This window comes from Odocoileus virginianus, chromosome 31 (assembly GCF_023699985.2).
Source record: "Odocoileus virginianus isolate 20LAN1187 ecotype Illinois chromosome 31, Ovbor_1.2, whole genome shotgun sequence".
NCBI classification, from domain to species: domain Eukaryota; kingdom Metazoa; phylum Chordata; class Mammalia; order Artiodactyla; family Cervidae; genus Odocoileus; species Odocoileus virginianus.
In genome coordinates, this window is record NC_069704.1 from 477966 (window position 1) to 489865 (window position 11900).

At 54.0% G+C, this 11900-nt stretch overlaps 1 protein-coding gene across 2 annotated transcripts; it reads right to left on the reverse strand.

The window, feature by feature from the left end:
- Positions 1 to 4639: 4639 nt before the first annotated feature.
- Positions 4640 to 9407, reverse strand: TMEM18 (transmembrane protein 18). Of its 2 annotated transcripts, none has more exons than XM_020875249.2 (5): positions 9218 to 9407; positions 7790 to 7907; positions 6551 to 6605; positions 5322 to 5415; positions 4640 to 5238 (listed from the first exon to the last, which is right to left on the reverse strand). In XM_020875249.2, the coding sequence occupies exons 1-5, from the start codon at positions 9272 to 9274 to the stop codon at positions 5140 to 5142; spliced, it is 423 nt and encodes a 140-aa protein (XP_020730908.1). In that variant the 5' UTR covers positions 9275 to 9407; the 3' UTR covers positions 4640 to 5139. The 2 variants fall into 2 exon arrangements, with proteins under 2 accessions (XP_020730908.1, XP_020730903.1); XM_020875244.2 differs by having other exon boundaries at positions 7790 to 7910; positions 9218 to 9395.
- Positions 9408 to 11900: the final 2493 nt, after the last annotated feature.

The following is an 11900-nucleotide window of genomic DNA, read 5'->3' on the forward strand; positions in this document are numbered from 1 at the left end:
CTCAGATATGCAGATGACACCACCCTTATGGCAGAAAGTAAAGAAGAACTAAAGAGCCTCTTGATGAAAGTGAAAGAGGAGAGTGAAAAAGTTGGCTTAAAGCTCAACATTCAGAAAACTAAGATCATGGCATCCAGTCCCATCACTTCATGGCAAACAGATGGGGAAACAGTGGCTGACTATTTTTCTGGGCTCCAAAATCACTGCAGATGGTGATTGTAGCCATGAAATTAAAAGATGCTTGCTCTTTGGAAGGAAAGTTATGACCAACCTATACAGCATATTGAAAAGCAGAGAAATTGCTTTGCCAACAAAGGTCCGTCTAGTCAAGGCTATGGTTTTTCCAGTAGTCATATATGGATGTGTGAGTTGGACTGTAAAGAAAGCTGAGCGCAGAAGAATTGATGCTTTTGAACTGCGGTGTTGGAGAAGACTCTCGAGAGTCCCTTGGACTGAAAGGAGATCCACCAGTCCATCCTAAAGGAGCTCAGTCCTGGGTGTTCATTGGAGGCACTGATGTTGAAGATGAAACTCCAATACTTCGGCCACCTGATGCAGAGAGCTGACTCATTTGAAAAACCCTGATGCTGGGAAAGATTGAGGGCAGTAGGAGAAGGGGACAACAGATGATGAGATGGCTGGATGGCATCACCAACTCAACGGACATGGGTTTGGGTGGACTCTAGGAGTTGGTGATGGACAGGGAGGCCTGGAGTACTGCAGTTTATGGGGTCGCAAAAAGTTGGACACGACTGAGTGACTGAACTGAATCCCGGAAGATGTCTTAAAAACACGGTGTTTGCAACTAAGTAAGACTACAAAAGGCCCAAGCAAGCCAATGACCGAAAAAGAGCAAAACAAGTTAGCCTGTTGTGTGCTGTCATAGAAAAAGATCGCCTTCTCCTAAAATTGCAGTTTGGGTTGTTACCCACATCAAATTATATGTAAACTCTGAATTTGTAGCCCCTTTATTGTGACACGAACAACTAAACCAGCTTTTACTTTTTTTTTGAGGTTGAATCTTGGGAAAATTCCAAATCGTACTCTTTTGGGGTTGATCATCCATCGTGTGGTCTTTATCTGCTGTGACAACTGTTTGCCATCTAAGGTGACAGTGGCAGGGGGTGGGGGAGGCGAAGGGTCTGGGGCTCCGGAGACCGTGGTCCCTGCCTTTCTGTTCTCGAGACCCCTGGGCCCCAGCTGCGCCCCGTCTCTGCGACCCGCGCTGGCGGAACTGAATCAGGATTCAGGCAGAGGCCCGGCGCGCCGGCGGGCGTCGCAGTGCGCCTGCGTCTCTGCAGCCGGTCCTCTGCCCGTACGGCTGCGGTTCACCCGCTGACAGTTCCGACCACCAGCCTGCCTTCCAGTTTTACTGTAGAAGAAGAACGGGAAACTGTGAGCGTGTCTAGAGGAGAACTGGACTCTGAAATGCGCGGAGGCGTTTCTCGGGGCCCAGCTGTCAAAGTGCTTCAGCGCCCCCTGGAGTCGCTCTTGCAGACGCGCCCGGAGCCTGGAAAGGGCTCCACCTGCCGCCTTAGGTGGCTGGACGCGCCTCCTCTCCCCTCGCTGGGCACCAGGGGGAGATGAGAATTCAGAGCGCCCGACGTCTCTGTGGGAGTCTGCGGAGTAGACAGCCGCCGTACCAACAGCCGAGCGAGAGCAGGGCGGGGAAGCTTCACACCCGTCGGCCGTCTTGACCCTTACTGTGGTCTTATAAATAAGGCAGGCATTACAGCTTTCTCACAAGGGAAACTGAAATCCAGAAAAAGTCACTGGGCTGGCCGGTCACGCCTCCAGCAAGTTCAGAGATCCAAGGGTCAAGCCTGCCTCTGACCCCAGAGACCAGTTCACACGGGGTCTCGCTTCCCGGGGAGTGCTGGGATGCGTGCGCTGTATGTGTGTAAGCAGACCTGCGCCCGGGGGACTCCGTGTGCAGTGGTCAGGATCTCACAAGGCAGAGACGCTCCAAGCCTGGGGGGCTGAGACCCAGCACACGGAGGCCCCTCCCTGGACGCCCCTCACACACACACACACACACACACACACACACACACACACACACACACGCCTCCAAGAGCACCCAGCTATTCATGAGCACGTGTTCACCGTTACAGTCACTGTGCACTAAGGCAGGGAACTCCACGACAGTGTTCTGTGGCTCTCGTTCCTGCTCATGTTAATTGTGCAAGTATTTTAATCTGCTGGGGGCAGAATCGACAGCTCACCCACAGGCACCCGAACTTGCAACCCCTGTCTGTTTTCTGTGTCTCGCTTATTCTGCTCAAGGTGGAGACTCCAGGCAGTAAACGGTGGGTGCTCTGCATCTGTCAGGCACACCCCTGGGCTGGGGGACGGGTCCCCTAGTCACGAAACCCAACCCAAGCAGGCGACCAGCCACAAAAGTGAGGAGATGACTGGGCGTTCTGCTGCAAAAAGGGAACAAAGCCCCCACAAATTTATTAAATTATGTCAAAATTTTAAATCTTCATATAATACACCAAGCATGTTTTCAAACATTCTTAAACTTTTATACTGTCAAAATATAAACTACCTGAATTTACTTTAATTTTGCAACTTTTACCATTAAATGATTGTAACTTCAACACTCAAATCTGACTTCACTTAAACTTTATCTACTATTTTGTTTAAATAACTATATCAGTCACAACTTGCAGAACATAATTTAAAGAGCAAAAAGCCTGTCTTGAGTAACTTCCCGGCAATGCCTTCTTTCTGTTTCCCATAGTTTGCACGATTCTCAGCAGGCAAACCTGTCAGCAAGAGACCATGGCCCTGGCGTCCCATCCATGGACACCTGCTGAGCTGCAGGGATGCGGCAGTGACTAACAAGCGAAGTGCAGTTTGCTCAAAACAGCCACAGACACAGCGTCATCTTTACAGTTTTGCTTCTTTATTTCATGTAGATGTTGGCTAATGTTTAAATATTCTATGGTTTCACTCACACAAACGTACATCAGATGCAAACAGAACCAGGAACGCTTCTCTGGCTCCAAATCCACACCCTTTTGCTCAAGCTTTGGGGTGACACAGGACTGCAGGAAGCCATGACTGGGGATGTGCCTTCCTTCACTGACCAAGAGACCCCCCCAACATAGCGAGCTCATGCACCCAAAACCCTCTAAAGGGGGCCACACACTGCACACTTCAGATAAAGTGCTGAAGGGTGTGGCACAATTCTGGCTTGTAGGACATCCCCAAGCAGGACAGAGAAATATTTGTTAACATTGTAATTTAAGCCTCTGAATATGAACTTACTAGAAACAGTTAAAAAGTAGAAGTTTGTGTTTGAGAAAACAAAACATAACTATTCCAAAACAGGCTGCACACACCAGTGAATGAAAAGGCCCATGCCACGCCATTAGGTTGATGAGTCATTAACATCAAAGTTAACCATATTTTTACACTATTATCACAGGGAAACTGCGATTCAGTCAGTCCCACATGAAGACAAACTGAATAATCAGACGATGCAAATACCCCCACAACCTCCCTGGCTTCCTCGGGGCCGAGGCCAGGATGCTCCACCTGTGCGTCCTGTCCCTGGGGCCCAGCCTGACTGCAGGTCTGCAGGGGACCAGCCACCGTCTGGGCTCACAGGGAACCGGCCGGCTCAGTCCTGAGCTCAGAGGATTACTCAGGACGCAGCAGACTCCTCTGAAGCCAGGATACCACTAAACACCCTGAACTGGTAATTCTCAGAAACGCACAATGAGGCATGCCATCAGGTGTGACGAATTTAAAATCTGACCTCACGTGACGTGCTGTATTTTAAGTCAATTTTTAAAACATTCAATACAGAAGTTTAAGAGATCAAGGATGGACTGGAAACAATGTCAGGTTAAAAACCCCAGAGATGCACTGAGGAGGTTCTGTGCACACAGACCAGCCACTCAGTCGTGGCCCACTCTCTGTGACCCCAAGGACTGTAGCCCAGCAGACTTCTCTGTCTGTGGAATTTTCCAAGCAAGAATACTGGGGTGGGTTGCTGTTTTCTACTCCAGGAAGTTCAACTTACTTCTAAAACTAATGTCAAAATTCAGGAAATAGTTTCTCTACTAAGAGTTTGTAACCATCTGTAAAAAATTTATTTATCTGGATTCAAAATGTAATTTCATAATGTCAAAGTGTCACCTTTTGAACTTCTAAATATAAACACTTTCATATGAACAAATACTATTTTTTGAAATTTGAAAAGTATGTTTCATTTCAGTGGCTCAGTCATGTCTGACTCTTTATGAGCCCATGGACTGCAGCATGCCAGGCTTCCCTGTCCTTCACCAACTCCCAGAGCTTGCTCAAACTCATGTCCATCGAGTCCATGATGCCATCCAACCATATTTCAGTTAACTTGTTAAAATTATGATAACCATGCACAAACTACCTTCTCAGACCCAAACCAGGAGCCAACAGCATCGTCCCTGTTGAGGGCTGTGCTTGGACAGGTGGCCCTCTGCTCACCTGTCAGCCCCCAGCTGCAGCTCCCTGAGGGGACAGGATCCACGAGCCTCCCGTACAGAAGTCTGTTCAGAGACAGTGCACCTGCTCCAGGCACCCTGAGAGCATCCCGTCCCAGGACACCAAAGGGGACAAAGAAGGTGAAACACAGAAATACAGTCAGTTTTTGTATTTGCCATAGAAACTTTTTACTTGTGACTTTCCTTCCTGAAAACAACGCCAGGGGCTCATCCAACGGCCGCCTCCATGGACCCCGATGTCTCTAACTGGACAGAAAGCGGGTGGCCCCTCGTGTTCTGTCCAGTGGCCACACCACCCGGAGAGGCCGCCACGGAGCAGACAGACCAGGGTGGCTGGGGTGGTGGGTCTGCCCAGGCATGGGCGGCACCGCCCCTCGCTCAGGCGCTGTCTCCAGGCAGACTGGGCATCTGATAGCTCACACCAGGCACAGAGCAGGGTGGGGCTGTGGACACGTGGCCTCGGGAGGGCCCTGCGCTGCTGTCTGCCCAGCTTAACTGGAGAGATGGGGGCCCCCTCAGGCCCGGCGTGCGCCCAGGGAGCAGGAGGCTGCATCCGTCCCAACAGTGTGTGTGTGTGTTCTAGGGGCTGAGAAGACACCTGTGTGGACAGCAGGCTGCTCGGAGCCGGAGCGGAGCGGAGCGATCACTCCTCCTTGGGCCGCGCCCGCGCCCGAGCCCTCCTCTGCTCCCGTAAGCTCCGCAGGTCAGTCATCACCGCCAGGGTCTTGCGCACCCACAGGACCTGGAAAGAACCGTGCGGACGCGGTCACAACTGGACCTGCGTCAGAGGAGGAGGACGGCGCGGGAAGCCCGTGAGGCACGTACCACGATGACCAGGGCATTGAGCAGGAGTGGTGCGGAGAACACAAGGGAGATGAACATGCCCCTCGAGTCAAAATACTGGTGTTTGGAGAACAATCTGTTTTAAGAAAGATTTACAGGTTACCGGGTGGCACAAACGGCATTCCTGCCACCTTCTCTAGCTCATGGCGTCTCGGCAAGCCCACCCCTCACTAGGGGCAGGACGGCCCCCTCTGGACCACCAGGACCCCCACTCCCACACCACCCGGGACCCCAGCAGGAGCCTCTGAGCACAGGAGGACGAGGTGGTCAGAATCGCCATTGTACTCGGGGAGAGCTCACAGTCCCACGTCAGATGTGACCTTCCTAACCCTGAAGAGGGACAACTCCGGCCCCTCTGAAGGGGTGAGAGCAGCGGCCTACACCCAGGGGTCTCCCCGGCGGCGGGGCAGCATGGCCAAACCAGGCTGCCCTCCAGGGTCTCATGGATGACAGACACTCAGGTCACTGACTCAGTCACGCAGCGCAGCTCTGGGTCACAGGGCGCAGAGCCCTGCAGGGCGGGGCCCAGGCCATTGAGGGCTGGTCGGGAGGCGTGCGTCCTGATTAGAAACAGGAAGGAAAGTGGGGAAGAACGGCCAGGTATGGGCAGAGGGCAGGCTCCGCACCCAACAGCAGGGCCTGGAACACGGGGCTGGGCCGTGACTGCGGAGCCCTGGAGTCAGGCCAAGGGCAGGCAGGCCCGGGAAGCAGGGCGCGGCTTGGGTGGCATCATCTCCAGGGAGGGCGGTGCTGGGGGTGCTGTGCTCCCCTCCCCGCCTGTGTCAGCCTCCCGAGGATTCCTGCCTGACCTGAGAAGGCAGAAGAAGAAGCTGCAACCCCCGAGGGGCAGAAGACTGGGGAGTGGATCTGCAAGGTGTGCGGGTTGGGGAAGTGTGTTCCCTGGACAGGGACCTGGCCACCCAGGCGTGTGCACGGGAAGGACACACAGGCGAGGAGGGAGCGGCTGGTGTCCCGGAAACCGGAACCAGCGTTTTCAGGACGGAGGAAACCAAGTAAACATGGGCGGGTCAGGAACTCCCATCCCGGACAAGAGCGCTTCTGGGCAGCGACCACCACCTGGTCTCACGGCTGGGGAGCCCGGGGCAGGGCAGGGCGGGGGCCTCTGTAAACAAGAGCGGCATGCCGCCTGAGGGTGCCCTACAGCTGACAGGGTGGTTTCAGATGCCGTCCACGTGCCCAGGACTGCTTACCTCCAGTTCATCGCCGCCACTTCATTGATGTACTCGGCACAGTAGACCAAGGTGACTGAGGAGAAAGAACCCCGGGTGAGAAGTCAGAGGACAGTCGACCACCGTGGCCTACACGTCCTTCTGAACAGGACGCTTTAAACGTAAAACAAGGCCACGCTATGCGGCTCGGGAGCCTGTCTGTCCAGCCCACGCTCGCACTCCTCACGAACGCCCCTCACAGACCGGAAGGAACGTCCTCCCCAGCCGGGCGCACTGTTTCTCACTGCGACGCAGGCTCTGGGCTTCACGCCTGCCCCCGGATAACCTCCTGTCTGAATTTCCTGCCTTGCACACAGCCAACTGAAACATCACCTTTAAGATGAGATTTTGTATTTTGTTAAACTACCAGCAAAATCTTCAGTGTCTTCCCGACGGCGGCTGCAAGATTAAGAGCCCGGCCTAGCCTCTGAGGCCCTGGCCCACCCTTCCTATATGAACATACTTCTAACTCGACAACATCAGACACGCGCTTCTCTGACAACTGACCCAACACCGGCTGTCACCCTGGTGCTCTCACTGGTGCCTTCGCCCCACGTGCTGGCCTGGGCCAGACACCTGTTATTTGTAAAAACAGATTTTCTCTCTTTTTACACCCCACACCAGGACTTCATTTTCTTCATTAAGTTTTTCTCAATGATTCCACACAACCCTGTTCCTTCTCTGAATCTCGGTGGATCTTATACGCACAGATCTTATACTGTGGATCTTATACTTCCTTCCCTGTGTGCACCTCCCAGAGAGAGCTGAAAGGCTAAACTCACAGAGGGGAGCCCCACTTACAGAGTCAGCATCTCAGCAAACACAGCTCCTGTTTGTGTCACCAGTATTTAGCACCCTCCTGGGAGCACGGTAGGTACTTGAAAGGAGTCTTTGAAAGACTCCTTTCAAGATCAATATCCAAAATGAACTTTATCTTTATAGGAACAAAGAGTGAAATACAGGAGTGGCCTGAAATTAAAGTAGAACACAGACAGGAGGGTGGAGAGGCCTTACAAATGCTTCACACATCATGAGGCTGCAGAGAGAACACCCACACACACAAGACCGGATCACGGCGATCTGACACACACACACACAACCCCCCCCCAACACCCAGATCACAGCGATCTGACATACACACATACACAACCCCCATCCCACACACACACCCAGATCACAGTGATCTGAACCCTGAGCTGCAAGACTGCTGATTCTACTCACCCAGGCACAGGAAGTGCCCCACCTGCAGCCTGTACCTCTGGGATGAGAAGCAGGTGAGCAGCAGGCAGAGCACGTGGAAGACAGCCAGCCCCATGAGCCAGGGCTCCGTCCAGTCCGTCTGCTGGAGGACACACAGCAGAAATTCGTCAGGGTCCACTCACACTGGGGCCAGGCTTCACACGCCGTCTTCTCTGAGCATGCCCAGAGCGCCCACCAGGCTTCACAGGACACGGGATCGGGAGGGGAAGGGAGGGGAAATGTGCACCCCCACCCAGGGACTGTCACTCATGTCCCTGGAGGGCCGTTACACAGCACTGAGGGCTTCACTGTTTGTCAAGCACAGCTTTAGGCTGGGGAACTGAAGGACCTTCCACTCTGGGAGGGAAGCCAGGAAAGCCTGGTTCTGGAATGCACCGGGTCCCCGCGGAGGTAAGGCTACAACTCCTATTTCCAGCTCCCTAAACCTAGAGAGCCTATTAAAAAGCAGAAACATTACTTTGCCAACAAAGGTCTGTCTAGTCAAGGCTATGGTCTTTCCAGTGGTCATGTATGGATGTGATAGTTGGACTGTGAAGAAAGCTGAGCGCCAAAGAATTGATGCTTTTGAACTGTGGTGTTGGAGAAGACTCTTGAGAGTCCCTTGGACTGCGAGGAGATCCAACCAGTCCATCCTAAGAGATCAGTCCTGGGTGTTCATTGGAAGGACTGACGCTGAAGCTGAAACTCCAGTACTTTGGCCACCTCATCGGAAGAGTTGATTCATTGGAAAAGACCCTGATGCTGGGAGGGATTGGGGGCAGGAAGAGAAGGGGACGACAAAGGATGAGATGGCTGGATGGCATCACTGACTCGATGGACATGAGTCTGAGTAAACTCCGGGAGTTGGTGATGGACAGGGAGGCCTGGCGTGCTGCGATTCATGGGGTCGCAAAGAGTCGGACACGACTGAGCGACTGAACTGAACTGAGACCAGTGATTAAAGCCTCAGAAAATCTGGGCTGCCCTCCAAACTGCGCTAGACTTCAGGTCTGCTAAACTCTAGGGGTGGCTGGTCCGCACCCCTAAACTAGGACCCCCCTCTCGGAGGCTCAGGTCCCCGGCTGGTAAGGGGCTGGAGGCGAGGCCCGCGCCTGCCACTAGCCCACTACGGGTGTTCGCATCCAAGCCCAGATCGGCCTCCATCCCGGCGCCCCGCAGTAACCCCGCCCACCGGGGGGGGGGGGGCTTCCTAGAACACCCCGCCCCTAACCCGGGCCCCGCGCACCTGAAATCACGCCCCTACCGGGCCCCCGCCCCACACCCGGGCCCCGCCCCCCAGGCCCCGCCCCGGAACGCCCCGTCAGGCGCCGCGGGCATCCTTGTTGGAAAATTCCGAGCCCCCTCTTAGCGCCAGCGGCCGAACTGGCGGACAAGGAGGGGGCGAGTTACCGTGATTACGGCGGGGATGCTGACGGGGAACCTGCTGACTGAGAATGCGGATGGCATCGCCCCCAGAAAGGCCCAGCCTCACCACCACCTTTTCGTCTTCCCGCCCCTCCTGGATAGGATAAGGAAGTCCTTTAACGTCCTCTCGCGAGATATCCCACTTGTCGCGAGGCCTACTGTGCCTGGAAGTGGGAGGGAGGCAGGCAGGCAGGCCCTCCATCTCGCGATATCTGTAGTGCCATGTACTGGGTCCAAATCTCGCGGTATTCCGTGGCGTTGCAGTAATATGAGGTAGATAAACAGGCAGACGCCGGGGTTTTCTCCACAGCCGTTGGGTGCGGGCTCTGGTTCTGTGGCGTGTGAGCGCGCCAAGTCGCGTCAGTGCTCCGAGTCTGCCTCTGCGGACAGAACCCCTCTGTCCGAGGGTTCTCCAGGCAGGAACACTGGGGCGGTCGCCAGGCCCTCCTCCGTGGGGTTTTCCCGAGCCAGGGACGGAACCTGCGGCGCTCATACCTGGCAGCGGGAAGGACTGGGGGCGTCCCGCCTTCTCCCTGCGCATCTCCGTGGGCTAGGCTTGGGGGTGGGCATCGCTCAGTAGTGGTCTGGCCTCTGGGAGACAGAGGAATGACCGGGACCCTCGAGGACACGGGCCAGTGATCCGAACCCCGGCACACAGAGGACAGTGACTTGGACCCTGGGGGACCAAGGGTAGGGGGACAGTGACCTGGAGTGACCTGCATAGTCTGAAAACGAGCTTCCTTCTGGGTCCTCTTAACTGGCTTCAGTCAAACTTCACAGAAGGAGGTCGACATGGTGAGGAGAAAGTGGCTCAGTAGTGTTTGACTCTGCCACCCCATTGACCAGCCCTCCAGGCTCCTCTGTCCATGGGTTCTCCGGGCGGGAACACTGGAGTGGGTTGCCATACCCTCCTCCAGGGGATCTTCCTGACCCAGGGATCGAACCTGGGTCTCCTGCACTGCAGGCCACAATCTGAGCCACTGGGGAAGCAAAGAATCCTGTGTTGACCGATTAAGTGCCCCTCAGCCACTCGGTGGGGTGGACGTTATGCACTCACTTTGCAGTGAGAAAACAGACCCAGAAAAGTAAATACCTGCCCGGCGAGGGAGTCGGGGCCTGGGTTAGACTTGGCTGGTTGCATGGCACAGACTCTGCCAGGTGCCTGCCCCACCAGCCTCCTCCTGGGCCCTGTCTAATGAGATGCATTTCTCTAGTTAGGGGACAGTTATTCCCCAGAGTGTACTGTGGATTCAATGCCTGATTCTCTTCCCAGATATAACATACTCCCTGAATTCATTTCTCCAACAACTCTGCAGGCCAGTGGTCTGACTTGAGATGACTGACGTTCGAGTCTGAGGGCAGATCTGGCTCTTCTCTCCAGGTGAAGCTGGTGCTGTGGGGTGAGGGCCAGCGAGGCTGTGACTGTCCAGCCTCACATGTGTCCATGTGAGGATTGTCAGGAGATGGGGCTGTTTGGGAATAAGAATCTGCTGTCGTGCAGTGACCACTCTTTTCTCTAATGCTGGACGTTTTATATTCAGTGTTTACTCCCCTGACCTGACAGGGAGATGGGTTGGAAAAATCAAAGACTTCAAAGGCAGATTTTCTCCTTCCTAATGATGGCTTCTTATGCTAGGGTATAAAGATCAGGCTCTAGCCTTCTTAGCAACACTGGCTTCAGCTGCGTCGCTCCAGAAAGGCCAAGGTAGGGTAACTGACAGTGTCTAAGGCGGGGCAGGTCTCATGCCTTTAGCAGGTGCTGTTCATTCCTCCGATTCCTATGACAGCCTGCCCCAGGAAGTGACCCGGTCAGCTCTCTGGTCTCCTGTCCCTTCAGGGCACTAGCTGCCTTCAGAGCAGCCATAGGTGAGTTTCTCTAGAGTCCAGAACCAGTGGAGAAGGCATGTGCATGTTGACTGAAAACTAATGCACAGCCTGAAAACTGAGAATGGTGTTTTTTTTGGCAGACAAAACTGAAGACTTAAGCACAGAATTCAGCCTCTCCGACAGCTCTGAGGGACTGCTCCCTGGAGGTGTGGGAGGAGCCAGGGTATAGAGGTGTTTTTTCACAAAGTCCAGGTAGTTAGAACATCAAAAGATTGCTATTAATTAAAGAAAACTAGACATCGCAGTTTAGTGAATTTAGCCCCTTTCTATGAATGGGAAAACAGAAGAATCTGGGCTCACTGGCGTCATTCCTTTGATGTGCACTTAAGCTTCCTGGGCCCAGTGTCCTGGGCTCTCACCCTGAGTCTGCCCGGGGCCCCTTCGGTTGTCCTGCATCACCCTTTCCTCCAGCTTCAGCTCATGCAAGGGAGGGGAGGGGAGGGTGGATGGCCAGTAGGGGTCAGGAGCCCGAGGCCCCACTCAGGGCGTCCTCCTCACACCCAGTTCCAGGGGGTGTTAGTGACTTGCAGGTTACCACATTCGTGCATGCTCAGTTTAACTTTTCTTCAGTTACTGCTTTAAGATCTTGTAATTGCAAGAAGCATGACGTTTTTGTTATCACATGATTAGAGTTGCTAAATTTCAGTGAATTTTAAGGAATATCATAAGAATTTTCATAATGCATTATCTGATGTCACATGTCCTCTAACACTGGGGCTTCTCTGCAGAAGGGACCACCTGTTGTTTCCTGATTGACATGGATCTTCCTATAGCCTCATTT

Excerpts from the sequence above, each read along its gene's own strand:
- TMEM18 (XM_020875244.2), bottom strand. The coding sequence starts at position 9,274 with ATGCCATCCGCATTCTCAGTCAGCAGGTTCCCCGTCAGCATCCCCGCC. Across the intron at positions 7,911-9,217 it reads GCATCCCCGCCGTAATCACG|CAGACGGACTGGACGGAGCC; the intron begins GTAACTCGCCCC and ends TGTGTCCTCCAG. Across the intron at positions 5,239-5,321 it reads TCAATGCCCTGGTCATCGTG|GTCCTGTGGGTGCGCAAGAC; the intron begins GTACGTGCCTCA and ends GGTTCTTTCCAG.